The sequence below is a fragment of the Sapajus apella genome, unplaced genomic scaffold (assembly GCF_009761245.1).
Source record: "Sapajus apella isolate SASKATOON/1434 unplaced genomic scaffold, GSC_monkey_1.0 scaffold100, whole genome shotgun sequence".
Lineage (NCBI taxonomy): Eukaryota > Metazoa > Chordata > Mammalia > Primates > Cebidae > Sapajus > Sapajus apella.
This window is the reverse complement of record NW_022437040.1, coordinates 796,887-822,451: the sequence shown is the minus strand read 5'-3', so window position 1 is coordinate 822,451 and position 25,565 is coordinate 796,887. Positions and strand designations below refer to the sequence as shown.

The window sequence follows — 25,565 nt, the reverse complement described above, 5'->3', positions numbered from 1 at the left end:
TGCTGAAACTGTCCTTCACTTTCTCGTTGATGTATTCAGAGAGGATTTTCATTTACTGATCCAGAAATTACATGGAATCTCCATTGTTTGCTATGTTGAATGCAGATTCCTTTGCCTGATTTACAACAGGGGTCCCTAACCCTGTTAGGAACAGGGCCACATGGCAGTAGGTGAGTTGCAGGTGAGCCAGCTAAGCTACATCTGTATTTACAGCCACTCCCCATTGCTTGAGTTACCGCCTAAGCTCTGCCTCCTGTGGGATCAGCAGTGGCATTCTATTCTCAAAGGAGGGCGAACCCTATTGTAAATGGCAACTGTGAGGGATCTAGATTGTGTGCTCCTTATGAGAATCTAACTTATGCCTGACGATCTGAGGTGGAACAGTTTCATCCCAAAATCATCATCCCTCCTGCCACCCCTACACTGCACCCTCCTGGGTGCCAAAAAGGTTGGGGACTGCTGATTTATAGGATTCACAGTTCAGCCTCACTCTTCTCCATGTCTGTTTCTCCACCTTTGTCAATCCAAGCTCTTCTATTCAGGCTTTCTTTTACCATCTCTCAGGTACTCTACCCTCAAGCTAGTCTCCTCTGCAGGGGCTATCTCAAACTTTCCCTCCATGTCCTACCCCAGTGAAGGCATGCCCTTCAAGATTCTTCCAAGTCCTGTCTCTCTGCAAAAGTCTCCCTGGTTACTCTAGCACACTCTTATCACCTGCCCTTGCCTGGAACCCTTGTGGCTCATAAAATCTCACAGCAGGCCAGGTGCGGTGGCTCACGCCGGTAATTCCAGTACTTTGGGAGGCTGAGGCAGGTGGATCATCTCAGCTCAGGAATTTGAGACCAGCTTGACCAACAGGAAGAAACCCCATCTCTGCTAAAAATACAAAATTAGCCAGGCGTAGTGGCCCATGCCTCTAATCCCAGCTACTTGGGAGGCTGAGGCAGGAGAATCGCTTGACCCTAGGCAGCGGAGGTTGCAGTGAGCCGAGATTGTGCCATTGCACTCTGGCCTGGGCAACAAGAGTGAAATTCCATCTCAAAAAAAAAAAAAAAAAAAAAAAAAAAAATCCTACAGCAGTAGACACTGCACTATTCTTTGTTTCCCATATTAATCTGTGTCTTTCTAATTTGGTTTTAAGTTCCCTGAGGGCAGGAGCCATGCCCAATGCCCCTTTTGAATCCTCCTTAACAGTAATTCAACTTTAGATAACTAACATTCTAATCCTTCAGAAAAAGAAACATGTGGCTCGTGTAGCTCATCAGATTTTTTATTTTTATTTTTGAAACTGGGACCATATTATGACATCTTTGTATCTCCTTTTCTCCTGAGATGATGTCACTGAATTAATTATATATTCAGCCAGCCAGTATTTTTGAGCACCTATTTTTATGCTCAGTGCTTTGATATTTAAGCTCAGCTCTGAAGGATACACAGAAATAAACCCAGTGACGGGGTTGGGATTACTGGAGAGTTTTGCATTGGTAGGAAACAGCATGAGTGAAAGCATAGACACAAGAGAAATTGTGTATTTAAGGAATTGCAAGAAGTTTAGGCATGCCAGGTAAGAATACCTGAGAGATGAGTTGGAGATGTAGGTGGGTCTCATGGGCATTATTATGTGGCTTGGACTTTTTAGGTCAGGGAAACACCTTCAGAGGGTTCTAAGCAGGAGACAGCTATGACCATATTCCAGTATTAAATAACTCCGGCTGAAATGTGTAACATAGATCAGAGCCAGAAAGACTAGGGACAGGGAGATTCCTTAAGAGGTCTGATGACCTCAACTAATATAGTGGAGATGGGAGGAAGTAGGTGGTTCCGGAGAAAGTGTTGATCAAAGGATCCTCCTTATCTATCTGACAATGCAAACTCATGAGCATTCTAGTTTCTGTATATTTATGTTCATCAAATTATGCATTGGTTCGGGAATTAAAAATGAATGTAAGGCTTTGATCTGGGTACTGATTGCACAGGTATGTTCAGACTGTGAATATTCCATGAGCTAAACACTTATGTGAACTTTCTTGTAAGTATATAATACTTTTTACTAAAAAATAGTTTAAAGTATAAAACAATTGACTCAGGACATTTTATGCAAGTCTAGAGTTTCTAATTTCTTATAGTTTTGGGGAATTCTTAACTGGCCAAATTCAAAGACATCTTCAAAATTAACTTGTGCTGTTGCTTTTATGGAAATAGTGGATCCAACCAGCCTACTGGAAGCATAAGAGCTTGTTTTGCACCTTTGCTTGTCTGTTCAGAAAGCTGGGTGCAGTGCCCCTACCTCAATGCCCCCAGGCCTGTTATTTTTTAGTTATACATTAGAGGAGATGGTGATAAATAGCAGAACACTTATGACTCTCTCAGAAATCAGGGCCAGGAGCTGAAGGTTTGGCTACAGTCGGTGAAGGCAAGGATTTTACCTGACCTCTAGGGTTAAGGACAAGTTCCCCATGTCCTTTCTCAGGGCATGTACAGGCACAGAAGTAGCCTGCTTTCTTTTAAAACCAGCTGCCTTTGTGGGTTATTGCCCCAGTTTCCAACTGGTTTCTGAAACTTTCTGCATGTTTCTGACTTATATCTGTACTGTCCTGCTTTTTCATTCAGCATCCAAATAAATAATTCATGATATCATCGATGGCAATGTAACTCCTAACTTTGTATGTATGTATTTTCTCACTCCAACTAGGTTTCAACCCTTCTTCCATGCATTTGGTCTTCTCTTTTACTGGAACATCCTCCTTTGTCCGTGCAGCCAAGTTTGGATTTGCCCTGGGGTTCTGGTCCTCCTCCAAATCTCAGTTTTTGCCCTCAACTTTCTTCTGGGCTGATCTCCTCCACTGCAGTATTTCTAACTTCCTCCTCTCCTCGGAGTGCTGCCCACGGGCATCTCAAGCTCAGCTTATTCTCAGCAGAGTAACTTATCTTCCCCAGTGACCTGGTTTTACCTTTGTGGTTGCCTTCTTGGTCAACAGTATCATCATTTGCCAAATTGTCCATGTTGGAAACATCAGAATTATCTTCAACTCCTTGGTTTTCTTCATTCCACCCACTCAGTTGTCCACATTGTGATTCTACTGCTAAAATATGCTTTGGCCCCTCTCCTCTCTCTACAGCTGCTGCTGGCAACATGGAATAATGATGCCCATCCCTGCCACGCACTGCCTGTGTCAGCGTGGGCCGTTCTTAATCCCCCAAGCCCTCGCCTTTTCTCATTTGTGTCATGTGGGTGACAGTGCAGATTTACAAGATGGCTCTGATAGCTGAGTGATGCACTCCTTTGTGCCACTGCACTCCAGCCTGGGCAACAGAGTAAGACACCATCTCTGAAAAAGTATAAAAAATTAAAAAGAACTGTGGATGTGTTATGATAGTTCCAAACTCATCTTTCCCAGACCATCTGGGTTTCTCTTGCAGTTCCGTCATGTAATCATATGAATCACCATATTGGTCTCAGCTTCCAGGAAGGAAGGCAGACCCACTCTACTGTGGTCTTTATTAAACTTGTGTGGTTTACTTTTTAGGATTCCCTAGAATCAAAACCACTAGGAAAGAAAGACCCCCAAGTGCACCAAAACCACATTCACATTTTGGATGCCTGAATAATGGTCGAGTTACATAGTTTCTCTGACCTGGCACTTTGAGAAGGAAGAAAGGGAGTTGCCTGTGCTTTTGCCTCCTCTAAAAATAGCAAGAATAAACTTGGCCCATTTTTCACACAAATGTTTTATGCATTGTGCACCAGCTGGACAAGTACGCAGTGGTTGAAGAAGAGAAGAACCTCACTCATGGCCTTGTAGTCTCTCACTTATAGGGTTGTCTTCCCATGGTCTTTCCTTCTTCTCTCCAGGCTCTTCCAAGCTCTCAATTCATGCTCCATGTGTGATATGGTTTGGCTCTGTGTCCCCACCCAAATCTCACCTCAAATTGTAATAATGCTCACGTGTCATGGGAGGGACCCAGTGAGAGGTAATTGAATCATGAGGGCCGGATTTTCTCATGCTGTTCTCCTGATAGTAAGTCTCACCAGAACTGATGGTTTTATAAAGGGAAGGTCCCTTGCACCTGCTGTCTTGCCTGCCACCATGTAAGATGTGACTTTGCTCCTTCTTCACCTTCCACTATGATTGTCAGGACTCCCCAGCCATGTGGAACTGTGAGTCAATTAAGCCTCTTTCCTTATAAATTATTCAATCTCAGGTATGTCTTCATCAGTAGTGTGAGAACAGGCTAATACAATACTGAGTTATCTTTCTAGAGTCCCAAACCTTTCATGGCTTCCTACTGGCAGAGTATTTAGTGTGAAATGCCATGTCTTTCCTCACTCAGCTGTAGGCTACTCTCTGCCTTGTGTCCACTACCCCTTTGGCCACTAGAAACCTACCAGGAACTTTCTTTTGGAGATCATAACTTAGTTATGTGCTTAGAGCATTTGCCATATTTTAAAGGAATAGGAAAGTCAATGTAATGCTTAATGTCTACCACTGCAATGTAAAATAAAATAAAATTTAATGCATTTTAAAAAGTGAGCATAGATCTCATTAGGAACTGATTTAAGGAAATGTGTCATGCTTTTAATAGCTTTAAATGTTGTGGGGTTTTGTTTTGTTTTTGTTTGTTTGTTTGTTTGTTTTAAATGGAGTCTTGTTCTGTCACCCAGGCTGGAGTGCAATGACATAGTCTAGGCTCAGTGCATCCTCCGCCTCCTGAGTTCAAGCAATTCTCTTGCCTCAGCCTCCTGAGTAGCTGGGACTACAGGCACATTCCACCACACCTGGCTAGTTTTTGTATTTTTAGTAGAGACGGTTTCATCATGTGGACCAAGCTGGTCTCAAACCCCTGACCTCATGATCTGCTCACCTCAGCCTCCCAAAGTGCTGGGATTACAGGCGTGAGCCACTGCACCTGGCCAATGTTTTGTTTTTAATAGCAGGCAGAGGATAGAACTCATAAGAGTAACTTGCTGTTGATCCCTGAGGGATCTCAGTGAGGTGGGAGGGCAGTGGAGTGCAGGCTGACCCAGGGAGAAATGAGGTGACACCAGCTCTTGGGGATATGGCACAGTCAACGGAAGCATGAAATACAAAACGTAGACCTACTCTGGAAAATGAATGGAGCAAAAATTACACTGACTTCTGATTCTTGTACCTTGCCCACAGTACAATTGCTTTTTCCAAGCCACCACAAAAATCACCCTCCTCCTCCCATTGCCTCTAATTCTGAAAGTCTTGTCTTCCCATTTAGTCTTCAATGCTCAGTCTTATCTGCCTGTAGTTTATCAACTCCCAAACTTTAGCATTTATAGAAAGTAATGAAGGAAATATACAGTTTTATCATTTTATTTTCAATGTACCCATATAAATGGTGCTTTAAAATTCAAAAACAATTATGAAAACATCAAGTTTATGATTCCATCTCGAGGAATGTATCAAGTCCTTAACGTTAGGAACAGGTCCTTCCTAATCTTTTTGTTGCTCCCTGTTATAGCTGAATAACTTAATGACTCCTCCTTGTTGAGTGTGATAATTTACAAATTGTGTGATATAGCTGCAAGCCACTGAGACTAAGTAACAGACAACAAGAATACTTCACGAAGAAATCCATCCTCTGAGCATCTACCATATACCACACGTTGTTCTAAGTGGGGATAAAATGGAGAAACTCCCTGCTTTCATGGAACTTAGGTTCAGATGGAGGAAACAGATAATGAACAAGTTAGTAAGTAAATAACTTAATTTCAGAGGGTGACATAAAAAGAAAGGTAACATTGAAAGCACCTGAGTATTACATGAGAGCTATGCGATGGGCGTTGAAGCACACACTTGTACTCCTACCTACTTGGGAAGCTGAGGCAAGAGGAATACTTGAGCCCAGGAGTTCAAGGCTGCAGTGAGCTATGATTGTGCCACTGCACTCCAGCCTGGGCAACAGAGCAAGACATTGTCTCTGAAAAAGTATAAAAAAATTAAAAAGAACTGTGGATATGTTATGATAGTTTGAAAGTCATCTTTCTTAGACCATCTGGGTTTCACTTGCATTTCCGTCATGTAATCATATGAATCGCCATATTGAGCTCAGCTTCCAGGAGGGAACGCTGATCCACTCCACTGTGGTCTTTAATAAGCTTGTGCGGTTTACTTCTTAGGATTCCCTACAATCAAAACCACTAGGAAAGAAAGAAGTTCACTAAACACCACGTTTCACATCCATGCCTGGATAATGGTTAAGTTACATAGTTCCTCTGACCTGGCACTTTGAGCAGGAAGAAAGGAAGTTGCTTGTGCCTTTGCCTTCTATAAAAATAGGAAGAATTAACTTGGTACATTTTCCACATAAATGTTAAATGTCTAACTTATGATATTCACCTATGGCCTTCTTAAGATTTCCCACATACCTGAAAGTGGTGGTTGGTGAAACATTAGGCCAAAAACGACCACTCTGTTGTGGACCTGTTGTCTGCTAAGTTGTAAGACTTCACAAACCAAAGCTAGTTGTTGTTGTTGTTGTTTTTTATCAACTAGGTTATCCATGATAGTCTATTTTACTGGGAAATCCTTTCCTTTCTTCTTGTCTTCAACAGTCCTTTCTCTACCTACGCAGAGGTAGTCCTCCGAAGCCACTTCTTGGTGTCTGCTTTCATTTACAGCAGAGAGTCATGATTACTCTTTAGAACAATACCTCTTAACTTTATCTAGTACCTATCTTCAAGTGGCTTCTTAGAGTTCCAAGTACTTTATGGTTTATTATTTATACATACTTATTGACAAATATGACACTTTATCAGGATAAGGGGCTTTACAATTAATCTTGCTCATTATTCATTCCTGTGCCCTGCTCATCCTGGTGAACGGCTCCATTTTGAAAAGGAGTGAATAGTCTTTGTGGAAGGAATTTCCTTTTGGAATTTAGGGCTCTTGGGTTTGTCACAGGGATGGCCACCTCCAGCTTCCAGAGTGTGACTGAAACGTCATTTTTTAGTTGTCACTTGAGTGACAACAACTCGTGTGACTAAGTTCCCCAGATACTATCAAACCCTTTATTTAGCAATGTTCCTGGGGTCTTACTTTTAAATCAAATTTCAGTTTTATGTTTCAGGTAATGAATTGTGATACTTGGGTCTTTTATGCTTTGGAAGTTTTTTCCCCCGCAATGCAAGACAGGGAACTGCGGTCTGGAGGAAGGATAGTGCCATATTCTCTTAGTTTCTGGCTCCTGTCCCCAGTGTTGCCCCGGGTTCCTCCGCTATTTGCAGACATCACTGCTTTGCCTCCATTGCACCCATAGAGAAAGACCCTTCCTCTGAAGTTGATAAATTGGGGTCAGAGGAGCTTTGTGTCTTCAGTGTGATATCAGCAGAATAGAAGAACATCTGTTCACATGTATATTTATTAACTTCACTGAGCTCCTACTATGTACCACACACTTGGTACACTGAAAATCCATTTCTTTCTTTCTTTCTTTTTTTTTTTTTTTTTTGGAGATGGAGTCTCACTCTGTCACCTAGGCTGGAGTGTAGTGGCACAATCTCAGCTCACTGCAACCACCGCCTCCTGGGTCCAAGCGATTCTCCTGCCTCAGCCTCCTGAGTAGCTGGGACTACAGGCACATGCCACCACACTCGGCTAATTTTTTGTATTTTTAGTAGAGACAGGGTTTCACTGTGTTAGCCAGAATTGTCTCGATCTCCTGACCTCATGATCTGCCCGCCTTGGCCTCCCAAAGTGCTGGGATTACAGACATGAGCCACTGCACCCAGCTGAAAATCCATTTCTTTTAGACCTTGATCTTTGCTTCATATTTACTTAACAAATTTTCCATGTATTCTTTTCATCTTCCATAGCAATATTAGATGTTAAGAAACATCTAATTAAACTTGGCAGTTCTTGGTATCGGAAACTAGCAGCTAAATAGAATTAATGCCCTTGGTGCTTCCACCTTTCTGGGTTATTCTTTTAGGATTTGAGAGGCAGGCTAGAGTTGTGTACTGTCCCATTCTTATCAAAGACGGAATCCATTGTGCCAGGCTCTAGCATATTTCATATTACCACTTCCATTGAAATGATACTTTTCATTACTTCTGCAATGTAAATGCCAAAATGCAAAGATGAGGCACAGAAAGCAGAAAAATAGAAGAGTCATTAAGTTGTATTTGGAAATTTAGCTCTTTCTTCTGGAAATTACCTGTAACAGAAACAAATGCATCCATAATTTCACCTTTTAAAATTTTTTAGGAAGTTCAAATCTGGAAAGGCCAAGAAGCTGGCTGATTCTTAGCTCACTACCAATATTCTCACATTGCAGCACTTTTCTAGTTTTTTTCTTCATCAAGTTTGCATTATTAGCTAAAAATGTAATTTATATAGCAAAACATCTTTTTGGATATAGAGGGCATCAGAACAATCTACTATTTTCTTATTGTTGTTCTTTGTTAATTACTGCTAATCTTCTTGAAAAAATTTTCCCTACCAGCCAAATATAGTAATAATCAGGATTGTTAAAAATTGGCTCCTACTGTAGATGATCTCAAAAAATATTAATAATTTACCCCCAAAAGTTGTTAGTTTTTCTAGGTTCAACTCAACCTTCATGTGGAATAAAGTTTGAAAGGAATTGCTTTGATGCTAGTGGCCAAGACAAAACCTCTTAAGCAATTTTTTATTAATTTATTATCTCTCTGTATTAGTCTGTTTTCACACTGCTGATAAAGAATACCTGAGGCTGGGTAACTTATAAAGAAAAAGAGGTTTAATGGACTCACACTTCCACGTGGCTGAACAGGCCTCATAATCATGGCAGAAGGTGAAAGTCACATCTTACATGGCTGCAGGCAAGAGAAAAAATGAGAGCCAAGTGAAAAAGGAAATTCCTTATAAAACCATCAGATCTCATAAGACGTATTCACTACCATGAGAACCGTATAGGGGAAACCACCCCTGTGATTAAGTTATCTCCCACTAGATCCCTCCCACAACATGTGGGAATTTTGGGAGCTACAATTCAAGATGAGATTTGGGTGGAGACACAGACCATAAACCACAAACCATATGACTATCCTCTAAAGCTATCACTATCACATGAGAAGAGTGTAAGATTCATTACACTAAGCATTCCTTAAAAACCATGCTTTGCTGGGGTGTGCATATGGACCTCTGTGCACAGTGGGAGCATCAGGTTGCAAGTGCTGCCCTTGAAAGGGGCAGGCCCAGCAGTCGGTAGAATGAGCACCCATGCTCTGTCATTAATGCATCTTCTCTGGGTAAGTCACTCCAGCCACTTCCTGCACTTGAACTTCTGCAGCTAAGTAGGTTAAGGAACCAGCTCTGCCTGCCCACTAAGTTGTTCTGGGGATTAAATGAATCGCTAAATGTGAAAAGGTCTTGAAATGTAAAACATAATAGCATGAAAGGAATATCTCAGTGTAGTCATCTACGCCAACCAGTGCCTGAATTAGAATTAGAAATGTCGAGGTTATTTTTTTTCACCTATTTGTTAAAGAAATGGCATTTAAAATTTTTTTGAAAACGAAATAGTCACCTCCTCACATTTCCAGTGGTTAAAAATAATTTCATTCCTTTATTTAACAAATATGTATTAATTACAGATAGATAAAAAATATTCTGTTGGGTGTATTAAGAAGTACAAAGATTAATTCAATGTGGAGTTGGGAGGGCCAAAAACTTACTATACATTATGTACATGTTCTAAACCACATTCCTGTTCACTCATCTTTATAACCCAGGTTTAGCACATGGTGGATGTTAAGCCCTCAATCTGTCATCTTAGTGGCATTTAGACAGGTACTAAACTCTTACCTCAATAGTGTTCTCATTATTTATATCCACAGACCAAAAAGGAAGTGGGGAGAGCATAAAATATTGAATGGTTTGGTTCAGTTCCAGTCCTTACTACTATAGATCCACAATTCATTTCACTGTAGGAACAGCCCCATGTACTACAACATAGGCTTCCAATGCTAAGAATTTACCTCTAGATAAGCAACTGCATTATTGTGCTATGTTAGTACTTGCCTCATAGGCTAACCCCCATTAGAAACCATATGGAAATATGCGGAAAAGGGCTTTGTGTCTGAGCAGTGTATTTTTACTTTTCTGTAATGGACAAAACCTGTGACTGGTGTCCATCCAATTGTCCCACTTTTATTAATATTTGCAATGACTGAACATACCCGGTTTCACTACGAGTTCTTCAGATGCTTTAAAATAAATTGGCATTTGTTGCACCCATTTTGCTGGAGCAAAGAGAGCCACAGAGAAGTTTTGTTGTTTGATTTTTTTTTTTTTTTTGAGCTTTGTCACCCAGGCTGGAGTGCAGTGGCACAATCTTGACTTACTGCAACCTCTGCCTCCCCAGGTTCAAGTGATTCTCCTGCCTCAGCCTCCCGAGTAGCTGGGATTACAGGCACCTACCACCAGCCCCAGCTAATTTTTGTATTTTTAGTAGACACAGGGTTTCACCATGTTGGCCAGGCTGGTCTTGAACTCCTGACCTCATGATCCGCCTGCCGTAAGAGACTTCTGCTCCAGCACCAAGCTAAAGTCACAAGGCAAATGGGCTCAAACTCTTTCTCCCTAAGATCTCGCTGGTTCCAAGCTCATTTACATGATGCTTTTCTTACTTCAAAAGAACATCTTAGATTTTATATGATATCATTTGCTGGCAAGGTTGTTCATTTTTATATATTCACTGTAACTTTCATATGTTAGAATGAAGCAAGAATATGTAAAAAAAAAAATGGGGTTGTTTTAGGGACAAGGCTCTCATTTCATGATCTGATTTTTGTCAAGTGACTCATCACGCCTTCTTGTTGCCCTCTAGAAATAGGAATGGGATGGTGACTGCTATCCTTCGCTTATTTGCCATAGTCCAACTGATTCACCATGCAAGATTGCCGTGCAGCGGAGATTTAAAAACCTTCATCTCCCCCTGCCCAGAGAACATGTTCATTTTTCTAGCTGTGGATCAAGACCAAGTTCAGAGGTCAGAGACCTAGCAAGAAATTGGAGTGTGTTCCAGATCTTCAAATAGGTGGGGAACAGAGTCCAACATTACTTTCCCCCTCTATTATTATCTCCATTAATGCTTTGAGTCAGGATTATACTGAAGTGCATGGTGGTACTGATGGAGAATGGGAGCAGGACCAGGATTCAGTGACCCAGGTCTGTTTGAGGCTGTTCTGTGTTGTTCCATTCAAGCTGAGCACATTCTTGGCTTCAGGTCAGCACACACCTCCTGGAATGATGCCTTCACTTGCACTTTTGATGACGGATTGCTCAGTCTTTAGCATCTCTTCTTTCTTCTGTGTGTGTGTGTTTAACTTGCTATTTTACTTGGCTAGTCTGCATGGAATTTTTCTAATTCCAATAAACAGAAGTACAATGCATATTTCCCCGGTTAACTGTACATGCAAAGCCTGGTAGGGAAGCAGATTTTTCTTATTTGAGAAAAGAGCAACTCATTGGTCTTTTGCAAATGATGCTCCCGTGTTGATGAGGACTCCAGTGCCACCCTACAATCTTTGCATTGCCTGCTTCCATTAGATACCCTCCTCCAGGTGAATGACACTCTGATTTATGAGAACTCTGGTGTGCAGAGTTAAAATATTTCCAAGTCCTCGATCTCGATCCTATGCATCTATGACCCAGGGTGGGACTAAGGGTCTTGACCTTGTCACTTTTCCTGAGGACAAGACAAGAGGAGCAGATGAATCCAACTGTGAATGCAGTGTCCCAGAAAAGAGAGGCAAAAATCCTTTTTAGTACACTGACCCATCCCAATTTGTGGTTAATCATCTGCAATGCTCGCTTGTAGTTTTAATAGCAAAAGGCAACTGGGAAATTGGTTTTGGTATTAAATCTATAAGAAAAAGGTAAATGAGTTCTTAGGTTGTTTCCTCCCCCACTCCCCAATTTTTAAAGATGGTAATTAGGAGAACTAACACTAGCCAGGCTTGAGTGAATGCAGACAAGACCCCTATAGGCAGCACAGTGTATTAGTGTAAAAATATGCATAGACAACATAACTTGTCAGAGAGGATTATTTCTACTTAGTGAATCTGCAGGAGCCCCTTTGCTCTACTATTCAGCATTTGACTAGGGACGAGAGTGGGAAGGGGGGGGAGAGAGAGAGAGAGAGGGAGAGAGAAAGAGAGGGCGCGTTAGTGAGCAGCCACTGTGGCATTGATGTTTGAGCGTACTTCTGAACTGGCTTTTGTTGAGACTATCAGTATAGAAGCATGCGCTGTCCCAAATCCGCTGTTACTATGAGAAATGAAGAGCTGCTTTTAAGGTATGTTGTTGTGTCCTTTGTTTTTAATGCATGCTTTTCTAGTTTCTAGAGCTTGCTGAGACAATAATTATGCTCTGAATCAAGTAGCTTCCTTACCTTAGAAGAGAAGGGGGGGAAAAGAATCTAAAGAGAGGGGGAGATGAAATCGAGACCAAGAGATTGGGAGAAAGAGCCAGCGAGAGAAAGGCGGAGGACTGCCGTGAGTTCTATTTGTACTAGTTGCCTTTTGAAAGCATATCATGTATTTGCTCACTGCTATTTGTGAGTGGCCAGTGAATAATTTTAAGGGCTCCAAATCTGGCTCTTGGTTTGTCTTTTCCTTTGCAATGTCTAAGCCTCTTTCATTATTATGCACTCTGCATGGAATAATCACCGAAAAAGGAGCTGAGGAGACTCCATGTTAGACTTGCGTTCCAAATACCGCTCTAATCTGGACTTAGCCTACCTAAATAGTCCTCCCGTGTAACCAGGTTTGGATCACTTTATCCTGTTTGCCAAAATGTGTACCTGTTTGGAGACCTCTTTCATGCATGGCGTCCTGGGTCCCCATGTATTGAAAGCAAATATTTGTTTCCTGCCTCTGTGTTGGGGGTTCTCTCACATACCAGGGAGGAGGCACCACTGACCTTTTGGGAAGCAGAGGGAGAATTATGATAGAATTGGCATCCTGCTTTGAAAATTGTAGTCTTTTGTTTATTTGCTAGCAGACATTGTAGCACTGAATACATCTTTGGGTCTGACAATGGGACCCGTTGAACAATGGAGCTGTCAAACTAGCTTAATGCATGTCTGGGGCTTTATTTTTTTCTTTTTCAACACCCTTTTTATCTCCTATAATCTTGTTTGTATAGACTATACAGAATGAAGAGCTTTTGCAACTGCTTGTTTGTGGTTTTGTGCTTTTAAAAAATTTAGTATCTACTGTTCATAGAGCTTTTTGCATTCTGCCGATATGTTGGTTGGATTAAGTTAGAGATTTATTGCTTGCCTCTCTGTTAACTACTGAAAGAAAACTTATTGATTGAGAATGCTTGTAATACCATTATCATTCTGGCAAATGCCTTGTGACCAGACCTGCCTCTATGGTATTTAATGCTTGGGGATTTTTAATTTGCTCATTTGATGAACTTATGAAACACAGCATGAAGAGTTTAGAGGAATATTTTTGATGTTTACGCAAATTACAATTTTTAGTCTCTGCTTCTCCCTTTGGAATCCATGTAGATAAACAGTTTAGAAATTCAAGGACAAGTGAGAACTTTTGCTCTTACAATTTTGGTCACAAACTATTATTATGTAGCCTATTAAGTTGTGAAGTTCAAGGTCTCTGTGGGATATATTGATTTTTGATTTATGCTTATGTCCTCATAAAATGCCTTTCTGTGCAGGGCAAACATTTCTCACATCTTCAAATATCTTTCATTTTACAAGATAAGCATTGGTTTCTAAGGTGAGACTAGCGAGGCTTTAGACAGAGAAAATAGAAAAAATCTGTTTCAAACTTCTCAAATAATGAAACCATTTATATTGTCACATAAGAAATAAAAGAATTGGCCCTAGAGTAGTAAATTATAAATGATTTACATGAAAATCATTTTACTAAAGTTGACTTCTGTGAAGAATATATCTTACCTAACATTCTAGTGGGTTGCTAAATTAGCCGTTTGTGCCACAGCAATATATCAAAATATATTAGTACATTTGTAGAGAGAGCTTAAGTACTTAATTTTAAAAAACAGAGGAGAAATTGTTTTAAAGGGTATTTTTAAAACTTTAGTTGTAAATATTTCCAGTTGGATTATATTTTGGTTTAAATTAGTGATGTTCTCAGTAAATAAGGAACAAGATGTATTACTTATGAAAACAGTTATGAAACATGAGCTAATTTTTAGAATTTGGATGTGAATTTTAATTTTTCCAACTTGTTTAAATGTCATAAAAATTTTAATATAGAATTATTAAAATAAATGTTGCCAGATAAATAGAATTGCCTTCTGAAGTAGAGATTTCTCTATGGACAATATTTTCAGAGTAGGTACACCCAAAACATATGTACAGCATAATAATATTTTTGAAGTTATCAGTTATGAATAGAGTGGATTTTAAATGCATGCTTGTGGTATTCTCTTACTTGCAATGGGATTGGAACTGCTCATTCCATCGAGTATACCAATAACTGCTTTCAAGATGAGCTCATAAAAGGTAACTGGTGAAGCTTTATATCTGGGGCTGGCACACTGTTTCTAGCACACTCAGATTCTGCTTCCATGGGAAATTTTTATTCCAAAACAAAGATTGCAAGTCCATTTTTTGTGGGTTGGGAGGAAAGTAGCCTTCTGTGCTCCCTAGCTACTTGTCCATGGCCTGCTTAAAGAAATCACTAGAACCTCCACGTTGAATTTTTGACTAAATTATCAGTGATTTATCTGTGGTCTAATGACTTTAATTCCTGGGTAGTCACAGTTAAGTCCAGGAACGAGGGAACTGTCTTCTCAGTTGGTTTGCTTTTCCGGAGGTTGGCTCTATTACCAGCTCCCGGAATTTGGAGACTGCCCCCATTCTAGCATCCAACATACAGATGTATTTTCCTTTCACCTGATGGAGATGGTGTGAGATTGCCCGAAGCTGGCAAACTTGTCTACATCTATTTCCACAACAGGAATGGGATTCGTAATCTGTATCCTTCCATAATTCCCCAAGGTAGTGACTTCAACAAATGTTGAAGTGAAATTTCATTCTAAACCCAGACATGGAGAAAAATGAAGAGCAAAATATTCTAACTGGAAAAATGACTCCTTTCCATAGAAAGTAAATACTGCACCCTAAGCCCCTCTGCCACGAGCTTTGGGAATATTCACATAAATGTGTTCAGCAGACCACAGACTGAATATTCCTCAATTAGTTAAAATGAAACCAGTTTTTCTTTTTTAAAATATGAGGGTATGAAATTGCAAAAATCTCCTTTTGGGGCTGAAAAATAAAAGAGAGCATTTGATTAATATTCAGATCTAGAACTTTATAGCAAGTGCAGATTGTGCTGGAAGACCGAGGAAGTCATTCAAAGAGTGAATCAATACTAATTATTGTAATCAGGGGGGTTAATTAGGTGAAAACGTGGCTGATAAAAAGTTCATTGAGCACAGCCATGGAAACACACACAGGTTGATGGAAAGAAAATGCATAAGGAAAAGTATTACATGGGATGATCACTCTGTATTTAAGGTGTCAGTATTCGTAGACAAAAAGCTTACCTTGATTTTGTCATCATGGTGGTGAGGATATTAGAAATATCCCACTTAGTTTGCTTTGTATGGAGATTTCTGTAAGTCATTAACCGAATGCAGTTCATTCTGTGGCATCTTCTGCTTCCTAGCATTGATCTGTACTTCCTAGAACAGTTAGGGGCACAAGTCCATTCAGCGGCAATAATGCCTTCTTGAATCACCTTTATTAGCCTTCACTGAATTTCTTTCCACATTTTGAGAATTCCTGGGGAATTTGGGGTGGGGAGCATTCCTGGTTAATAGAACTATTGATTGCTTCTCTAATTGTTATTGCATTTGGGAGTTTTTTTCCCAACTAACAGTGACTTTTGTTCAGTAGGAAAGATGAGGCAGTGGTTTTGCGAGGATTAAAATTCATGGCATTTTACTTGGCTGACATTTGGAAAGAGAGTGTCCGAGGAGGGACAGGATGTGTGAGGGTTTTATGTTGAGTGTCCGAGAGGTAAAGCACCTTTTTGATTAAATGGTACCAATTCAGGGAGATGGGACAAAGATGGAAGCTGTGTGTGCGCGTGTGTGTGTGTGTGTGTGTGTGTGTGTGTGTGTGTGAACCTCCATTCAACTCAGAGATGTTGATGGTTAACGCTGGTTTTCGACGAGATACATTTTGTACCCAAACACACCATTCTGCTTTATGGAATGTCATCAGCAATTATCACGTACAGGTGTGTTTATCTCCCTCACGGCTTTCTTCCGAGTGTGGGGCCGATCTGGCACATTTTCTTGTATGCCAAGACAATCAAAGTTAACAGGAAATGGCATCTGTGGCGAGAGGGTGACACCAGCCCTAAGTGACATGTATTACTAGGGCAGATTGAACTCCTGCTACTTCAGCCCATTCCAGGCTGACCCGCCCGTGATTGGCTGTTTAGGATCATGATGAATCACTTGATTCATCAACTGATTCACAGAGCAGGATTGTCAGCATGCCCTCAGAGAAAAATAAAAACTAGAATTTCCCTGCAAGACTATTTAGTTCCACAAACTTTGTTGTCAAGGAAAGGAAGAGCTTGAGGTTTCAAGTTATGATGCTGGTACACCTCTGATATGCGTGGCTGTTTTCATCCCCTTCTTGAGAAGGCCTGCAGCTGCAATCAGTAGAAAACTCTGGTTGAATCTTACGGGCCGCATCACTGGCTTCTAGCATGTCTAGCTTGAGCACAGTTGTGCCTTTATGCGGACATTGATGAGCTGCTTTTCATCCTTTCTGTAGGGCTCTCCATCTCAGTCCCACAAGGGCAACAGGCCCTGCGATGCTGATCATGCCTTGCTTTTTGAACATCTAGGGCTGAGAGTCCAGCTCTCCTCTGGGCTCTATGAGAAGACTGACCTGCTCATTCGGAGATGCCTTTAAGGTATCATCATGTCTATAAATGAAAACTCATGTTGACCTTGTTTTTGAAAACCGATTTGATGAAAAGAAATGGAGACCTCATTCCAAGCCTCAGGATGTTCAGTGCCTGCTCTCCAGGAATGATAACCTCTCTAGTCCCTCTGGGTCTGGCTACAGGCTTTAGAAGTATCAGTGAAAACCTCAGTGCTAAAAGAGCAATCGAATCAGCACTGGTTTTCTCTTTTTCCAACTGCCTGTTTTAGGTTTTAACAAAGATTGGGGGTGGGGGTATTATGATAGAAATAAGAAATAAAACTGAAATTTATTAACCGTCTACTGTATACCTGGCTACACTAACTGGTTACTTATAGATTGTATAATTTAATCCACAGATATCCAACAGTTAATGGTAATTGTTATTCCCATTTTAAAGATGGAAAAACTGAGCCTAAGAGAGGTAAAATAACAGGCCCCTAGACATAGTGGGAGGAACTATGACTCCGTACTCAGCCAAACACCTTCCCTGGGCCACCCTGACAGTATGACTATTTAATAGTTGACATTTTAAAGAAACGCCTTTCTCTGCTGCAGCATTTCCCCTGTAAATGTTGAATTGTGTGTGTCTCCTGGTTTTACCAGTGAGGAAGTTGTATGACTCAGCAAGGAACTGTCACATAAGATCTGAGGTCAAATCCCTGGTCATTGTTTACAGTTTCAGCTGCTCAGCCCTTCCTAAATCACAGCTCTTTTACACTTACCTTCCAGCGCCAATTTTGGGAAGGGCTTCGGACTGAAGAAACAGAGCAGGGTGTTCACACAGAAAGCATCTAGGGAGTAAGGGAGGAAACATTTTTGAAAGCAGCAATGCAGATTCTAACAACTCTCCCTTCCATACCCTTATTTGTTCACCTTATAGTTGATGAGGTCTTTGAATTAAAGCTTTCCATGCCTCACTTCTCTTGGGCTTTAATCTGTGTAATGGGAACAGATGTTGAAAGGAACAACAGAGACTTTTAAAGGATTATGAATTAAAATACGAATTTTTATGCATCTAGGGTGCCAAAATAGGTCATATTGCAATGAAAACCAATCCAACAATAAACATGCATGCAGTGCTCAGTAAAAGACATAGTCTGGGCCCTCAAGCAGCTCACAATGTTCACGGAACAAAGAGTAGCCTGTGGATGAGGAGGGGTCAAGTGGCTCCTTGCAGAGACAGGGGAGGTGAGCGGGGCCCTGAAAGATGGGCAGATGGAGGTGGGTGAGGGGAGAGGGGAGGTGTCATTAGGACACCTTGAATTCATCTTTATTATGAAAACAAAGCAAAATGCAATCCTTAGCTTCATCACCTTTCTTCCTCAGACCCTAAAGTCATTTACATCTCTCCTCCTCTCTTATCTGCCCTATTCCTATGAAACAGGGCAAATATGTAGCTATTCCTATAAAGAGGAAATTGAAAGGTGACATGATTAGGTCACATAACACTTTGTACTCAGCGATAGTAGTAAAACAAGATAGAACACATTCCACTGAGCTTGGCTAGATAGCCATACCACCTTTCCATGAAGGTTTTGAGCAATTCTTTTAAGAGAAAGAAAAAACAATCCCCTAATGGACTTCATGGGAATTAGCATCAAAAGCAAAGTTAAATAAAAAGTCATTTGGGATTTTTAAAAACCTCTATCCTTGGCTAAAAATGGCTGGAGATTTGAACCATATTACAGGGAAAAAATAAATTTCCTGTGCTCAAAACCTTAATGTATTTTCAACCTACATGTCACTTTAATAGCTTGGTTATATAATTGCTGTAGTGATAATTAGGTTAACACATTGTACTTCTTATCTGAGGATCGTGGTAGGCTTTGATTTTTCAGCCGTTCATCTCTTTAAGGAAGTACAGAATGGCCACACTTAAGGGAAAGGTCTAGCTGATGAATCAGAAAATTAAATGACTCATCCCGGGTGTCAATCAGCTCTTTGACAGAATGAAATGCTGAATCCAACAGGTCTGGTTCTTATCCTCACAATGTCTTCACTCAGTCTGAAAGTAGTGCTTGTCCTAAGGAGTCTGATCTGCCCGTATTGGATCAGATATCTTCTGATCCTAGTGACCACGAGCTCTTTGGGATGGATCAGTTACCATAGTGAATCAAGTAGATTCATGTGCTTTAATTTCACAGAAACCCAAGCTTTGGCTCTCTTAATCCTCACTCTTTTTTCAAGTTGTATTTGTTGAGAAAAAGGAGAGACATTCAGGCACATGGGGCTGTGATACCCAGAGAGATTCCCTCTAAAGTGGAGATTTTGATTCCTGCCAAGATCTGTCTCAGACAACCCCACCCTCAAGCTTACCACGTCCATTTCGATTCCTTTCACCCCACCTGTTGCTGCCTTCTCTGGGACCGAATGTTACACCCGCAACTGTGTCCTCCCAGCTGTTGCTGTTCAGCTGTTGTAGTTTGTCAAGCGGCAATTTCTCCTTTTTAAAAAATTTAACACCACGTGACAGTAAGATAAGAACTTCTGGCCAATTGGGAAAACATGTCGTCAGGGTGGGGGTGGTGAGGGGTGGACTAGGAAGGAATCAAAACCTCATTCTGATAAGTGTAAATTTTGTTCCTGCCGCCAGGCTGGCACCAGATAAGGGCACCTGGTATAGTTTGACAAATTTCGGCACCTTCAAGAGGGCACTGGGACATTTCTACAAAGGATTTTTTTTCTGAATGCCTGCCATGTGCAAATTACAGTGCCAGACAGGGAGGCCTTTTTCTTCTTCCCATTCTTTCCCCAGACGTCTCCTCCTTCCCAGCTTTCACATCCCATTGACTGCCTTCATGGTGGACCGTCTTCCATCCTCCCCCTCCTCTTCCTGATAACGTCCAGAAAGGAATCCCAGTGCTCTCTGCGAAGACAGCTGTTCCTAGTTCAGGAATCAGCCTTGGTCAAGGCGAGTCAACGTGATTTCTCTGGCAGATGAGTGACCCACGGCTCCTCTCTCCACTTTGGTAGCCACCTACCACCTCAGACACGCAGCTGGAGAGGAAATTTCTGCCATTTTCTGGCTCCCATTTGAGAGAGAGGAGGAGAAAAGGGAGAAAGAAAGCTGAGAGAGAAAGGAAAGGCCTGCAATCGTGGTACAATGGAGAAAGGAGAAAAAGGAAAGGGCAAGTTAGAGAGTGAAGTGATGAGATGGTTGGGTTCTGGGTGTGAGAGATCCACAGTGCTAACACTGCGTTCCTTTGGATTGGAAGCTGCAGAACACGCTAGCGGGGTACCTCCTTTCCGAATGAGAAGGTATGTATTCAAGGAACCGTCTTCAGCTTGAGGGCCTCTTTGAAAGGCAGATAAATCCACCATGATGTATTTTGGCTCTATGAAAAACATTCAGAAAAACACAAGATTGCAAAACAATAATAATAAAAACCTGTAGAAGCTATTCTCAGTGACTACTTACTATTCCCTGAAAAAAATGTAAAATGAGCTTAATAATGATTTCATCTTTACTGGCATTTTCTTTTCCTTAAATCGCCTTAGGTATGTAATAATGTCATCATTCCAGAAGTTTTCGAGATGGGGGAAAATAAGTGATCATTTTAAACTTATAATTGGTGATATAAATATTTACTGTTTAAGTGATGTCATTATGAAACCAAGAAGAGATATGCTTACAATATATCACTTAAGGATATGTTTGGTTTTTTTTAAGCACATTAAAAACTGTTTATTTTTGCAAGTTGCTAATGAAACTGCAGTAAGCCAAGAACAAACACATGGTCACAAGGTCAGATACTCTCTCAGGTATTTAAAATTCATGTGGATTTCAAATGTATTGCCTGGAAATGATGGGAAATCCCCTCACAGGGCCTATATTGCTTGGTCCAAATGGCTATGAGCACACTGCACTTGTTTTTTGTTTCTTTGCTGTTGCTGTTAACTAAAACAGCTATGCTAATACAATTTGAATTTGCAAATGTGATAGGGGAAAGATGTTTTGCATCCTGGTTTGTCACGAGGAGCCAGAAATGAGAAGGAAAAAGAAATCCTTCAGTAAAGGTGGCTTTTTGAGTTGCCTGAACAATGCTAGTACATCTTTGTTCTGTAGTTGCAGGGCTGAGCGCTGCTGCCTTTAAAGTGATGCTATTGTGGGAAGTTATGTATATAGGAATAATAAAAAATGGGAATATCACAAGTATACAAGGTTGTCTGCAGGAGCAGAAAATTAACTGTTGGGTTATAAACATGGGTCATGATATATCGAGCACCAGTCCCTAAATTATAGTAGAAACTTTATGCAAAAATGTTGAAAGATTTATAGTCAGTGAACTATATTCTGGTTCATTAATTAGAGAGGTAGCAGGAAAAGGTTTAGTATTCCAATTCAAGCGATGTACTCTGTGTACAAATGCATTTATTAGCACTGTTTCTATTGAGAGAGAGAGAGTGTGTGTGTGTGTGTGTGTGTTTTAATGCTAGTGATAATTCAGTGCTCAGACAATGACCTGTGGATAAAACTCTGTATGAGATGAGGTTCGAAGAGGGAAGTGAAGCTGAAACTGCACAGTGCTTTCCCTTGCCTGGGAAGGCCTCATATAAAATGAGGTCATTCAGAAACTTTCCCTTGAAGTGCTTCCAATTCTTGAATTGCCTTTTGTTTGGAAAATGAATAGCAAGTTGATTAAAAAAAAAGGAGACAATTAGGGAAGGTAGGGGGATGGGGCTAGAGAAGAGCTTAAGGTTTTTGTACAATGCAACTAAAACTATGAGGAAACTTCATTGTTCAGGACAGCCTGGTCGCCAGGGATGGCAGCACTGGCTGGTGTCACCAACCGGTTCATATCCACGAGTGGGGCTAGCTGATGGCGTCGTCCTCTCCACTGCCGTTGATAAGATCCTTGGCTACAAAATAGCTGCACTGGACTCGAGTGTTCAACAGCGGCCTGTGGAGCTGTCTGCCAAATAACTCCAACTGCCAAAACATGATACCTGATGGCTCATTACTGCATGAAAATTTTAAAAGGGGCCCTGTTGAGTTGTTTTTAGATTTTTTTTTCTTTCTACCAAAGCAGTGAAATGAGAAATTGAAGCTTTTCATTGGGTGGCATTTGGTTGGGTGTTCTCGTTTTGTTTTCTCAAGAGCTTTTGAAATTTGTATTTTTACAAATGGCTTTTGTGTATGTGCTGTGATCATGGAAACCGACTCGATATTATAAATGAAAGCTACAAATGGAAGACTGTCGTAAATAACCCATGGCGGGGGGAGGATGTGTGGATTTTGTTTCCCTCTGGTACCTATATCAAGTGCCTGTGCAATGACTACATTATTTATGTATTTGGCAGCCAAAGTATTTAAACTCAGATACACTCCATAAGCTCTCCTTCGTTCATGTCACCGTGTCCCATGTAGAATAAGTTTTCTTTTATATTTGACCCTGCATTTGCTTACATCTTTAAATGCAAAAGCAAATGTGCTTTGAAAACTATGTTACGCAGTAGTTAAATAAGGCAATAACCTATGCACTTGGAATTCTCTATGACCTACTTACATACTACTTCACCCTCCTCATAGTATGATTAAAAGCTGCTTTGAATCCACTATTGCCTCAAGGGATTTGAGGCTAGAATTTAACAAACTGCTGAGAAGGCTTAAGTCAGTGAGAGGGCTTCCTTACAGCTTCTTCCAACTAATTCACATGCAATTAAAGAGAAAATAAATATTTCAGAAGTGTACATATTCATGAAACATGTTCTACCTTATAGAATGTGGATCTGTATGGAACTTTATGCTATGGCTGACTGCAAAATATTTTTCATTTTGATTCATGCAGTTGTGTTTTGCTTCCGTTTTGGAGGCCAGTTCTGCTCCTTTATTAAAATTTTTATATAGTCAGCTCATTATATACATTAGATATTTATGCACATAACATATGGAAAACCAAGAACTGTCAAAGTTTGTCTTCATTTTTCCAGCTCATTATTTAGATAATTGAAAGACCTACCAAAATCTTGTAATTTCAAAGGCAGAACAGTAGCTAAGGTGGAGAGTAAATGTAGCTTAGTAGTCTGAGAACAAGTTTGGCCCTTTGGGAGTATAAGAATTCATTGGATTGAAACCATTTCTCAGTTCCTCATGAGCCTAGACCTGGTTCACTGGGTAAGGTAATATTTTAAAAATTAAGGTTAGTTTAGCCCTACATCTAACAATCTTGGAATTAGAAGGTCAAAAGCCAGATATATTGTTCAGCTGAAGAAGGCAACCGAGTCAATTAAGCATGTGTGGACTTAATTGAATATCCCAGGTCTGATAGTTCATATTGCTCAATGCATCAAACCTGGATTTAAAATTGATCTCTAAGTCTCTATTTGCCTTCATAACCTCTGAAGATAGTTAGCTGTCATCATCATACAAGAAACTGGTGAGAAGAAATTAAAATCCTATTTTCTCTCTATTATGTCTGATACATTTAATTACTTGTGGCTTAGTTGTTTAAACCTGTGGTTCTGGTTCGTGTCACAGAATTCTGAGGCATAACTTAATTTGTGAGGAGAAAGCCAAGATTCCTAGCACAGGTCTGATTTTTAGAAAAACAAAGACTAAACATTACATATTTCAAACAAAACCACAATATGTGTGTGTGCGTGTTTATAGGTGTATAGATGTATAGATACATACAATAACCTTAAAGTTTAAGATGCCATTACAAAATCAAGTGGTTTCCGTAGGAAGTAAACTATAAACTTCTGGTATGCAATTTATAATGCTGATTCAGCATGTTAAATATGCCGTGAAGTCTTACATACTTGTGACTATACTGTGAAAAGTTTGCTACGCAAATAATCAACTAAGAGAAAGATCAATTAGAATGCTACCTTATAGTTTTCCAGAACTTAATGCAAATCACTTAAAAATTAAACCCGCCAGCTCCTCTTTTTTTTTTTTTTTTTCTAAGAGTTTGTCCATTTTTCTCACTTCTTGTTAGTAAATCAGTCACAAATCTTAAGTGGGTGTTGAAACTTCATGGCCCTTTTCACATCTAACGCTCGCGAAGTCACTCAGCTGGTTTGTAATTATTGTGTTAAATACTAGGAAATGGCTGATTCGTGATTTATCATTTGAGTAGAAAACGTGATTTATGGCTTGATTTTCAGCCTCTTATACTTCTGTTTGCAAGAGGATAGAAAAGGCAGTGCCGTCATGCAGAAACAGGTTCGTCTTCCTTAGGGCACCGCGATACGTACCTAAATGTCACTCGGGTCATCTATCTGATATTTACTTCGCTTAAACCTCCAGTTCCCTTTGGGTGATGGCCGTTGGTCCCCGCACGGGCAAGCACCCCACCCCACGAAGCCTCGAAGCAAACCTCGTGCCGCTCGCCTCACGCGGCTGGGCTCTGGGAGCGCGGCCCTGGGTCTGAAGCGGAGCGGGCTCTGGAGCCCGAGCGGCCACCGCGGCCTCGTGCCAGGGACCCCCGGGCGAGGCGGCAGAGCCAGGCGGGGAGCGGGTTTGCGTTCTGGGGTCCGGAGACCCCGAGAAGTCTGGCCGTGTCCCGGCGGTGAGCGCGGCGGTGGCGGCGGCCCGCCTTGGGTTCCCGCGGGGCGGAGCCGGGTTCGGGGCCGCGCTCCGGGCCGGCGGGCCCGCAGGGGTTAAGCGGCTGCGGGCGCCCTGCGAGCTCCGCCCCCGCCCGCCGCACCTGGCGCTCTGCAGCCGGCCGCCCGGCGCTGGATTTCGGAGGGGATTGGCGGAGCGCGAGGAGAGAATGTGACAAGTGCCGGCTCGGCGGCCGCCGGGGGAGGCCGCGCGCACCTGTCCCTGCCCGTCTCGCGCCGCCCGCGGCCGCTCGGACGCGCGCAGAGCCGCCCCCCGCCGCCGCCGCCGCGTGCGCCCGCGAACATGACTTCTGCCTTCAAGCTGGATTTCCTCCCGGACATGATGGTCGAGGGCCGCCTGCTAGTTCCTGACAGAATGTGAGTGGCGCCGCGTCCCGAGGCCGAGCGAGCGGGCGTCTTCTCCTCAGAGCCGCCGGCGCGAAGCAGACGGGCGGCGCCCGCCACTCCCGCGAGCGGCTTGGTGGTTTCGGAGCCGCCGCCTTCCTCGGCCTTCGGAGGCCGGCGCGGGACGCGGGAGGAGGGAGCGGGTGTGGACCGGCGGCGCCGGCGGTGCGGGGCGCGGGGCTTCCCGGAGGAGCGAGCGCAGCGCGGCGTCCGGGGACCGGGCGGGGTCCACGAGTCGGGGGTGAGGACCCGCGGGCGGGCGGGGTCCGCGGGCCCGGGCGAGGACTCGCGAGCGGGGCGAGCGGGGCGCGGCGTTCCGGGGTCCGGGCGGCGTCCTTGGGTCCGAGTGGGGACCGGCGAGCGGGGCGCGGAGTCGCAGAGTCCGGCAGGGCGGGCGGGTACCGGGCGGGGTCTGGGGTCCGGGGGTCCGGGTGAGGACCGAGCAGGGCGCGGCGTCTGGTGGCGGGGACCGGGCGGGAACCGGAGAGCGGGGCGCGGGGTCCGGGCGGGGTGCGCGCGTGCGAGTGTGCACGCTCGTGTCATTTGAAATGCGGGGCTGACGGAGCTCTCGTGGCCCGGGGAAAGAGCCCTTCTTACCAAATTACCCGCTCATCTGACTTAATATTTGCAAAGATCCTTTCCTAAGGTGG

The 25,565-nt window shown here is 42.3% G+C and overlaps 1 protein-coding gene across 29 annotated transcripts in view; it reads left to right on the top strand.

Moving 5' to 3' along the window:
• The window catches only part of CELF2 (CUGBP Elav-like family member 2), a 641,808-nt gene that overhangs the window by 310,243 nt on the left and 306,000 nt on the right, over positions 1–25,565 (top strand). For 3 of the 29 annotated variants that reach the window (XM_032258097.1, XM_032258104.1, XM_032258105.1), the window contains exon 1: positions 11,097–12,309. The exons of 7 other annotated variants lie outside the window; for them this stretch is intronic. In XM_032258097.1, coding sequence (XP_032113988.1) covers positions 12,257–12,309 — 53 coding nt within the window. In that variant the 5' untranslated portion in view covers positions 11,097–12,256. 19 more of the 29 variants (XM_032258119.1, XM_032258129.1, XM_032258130.1 and 16 more) reach the window with 14 other exon arrangements.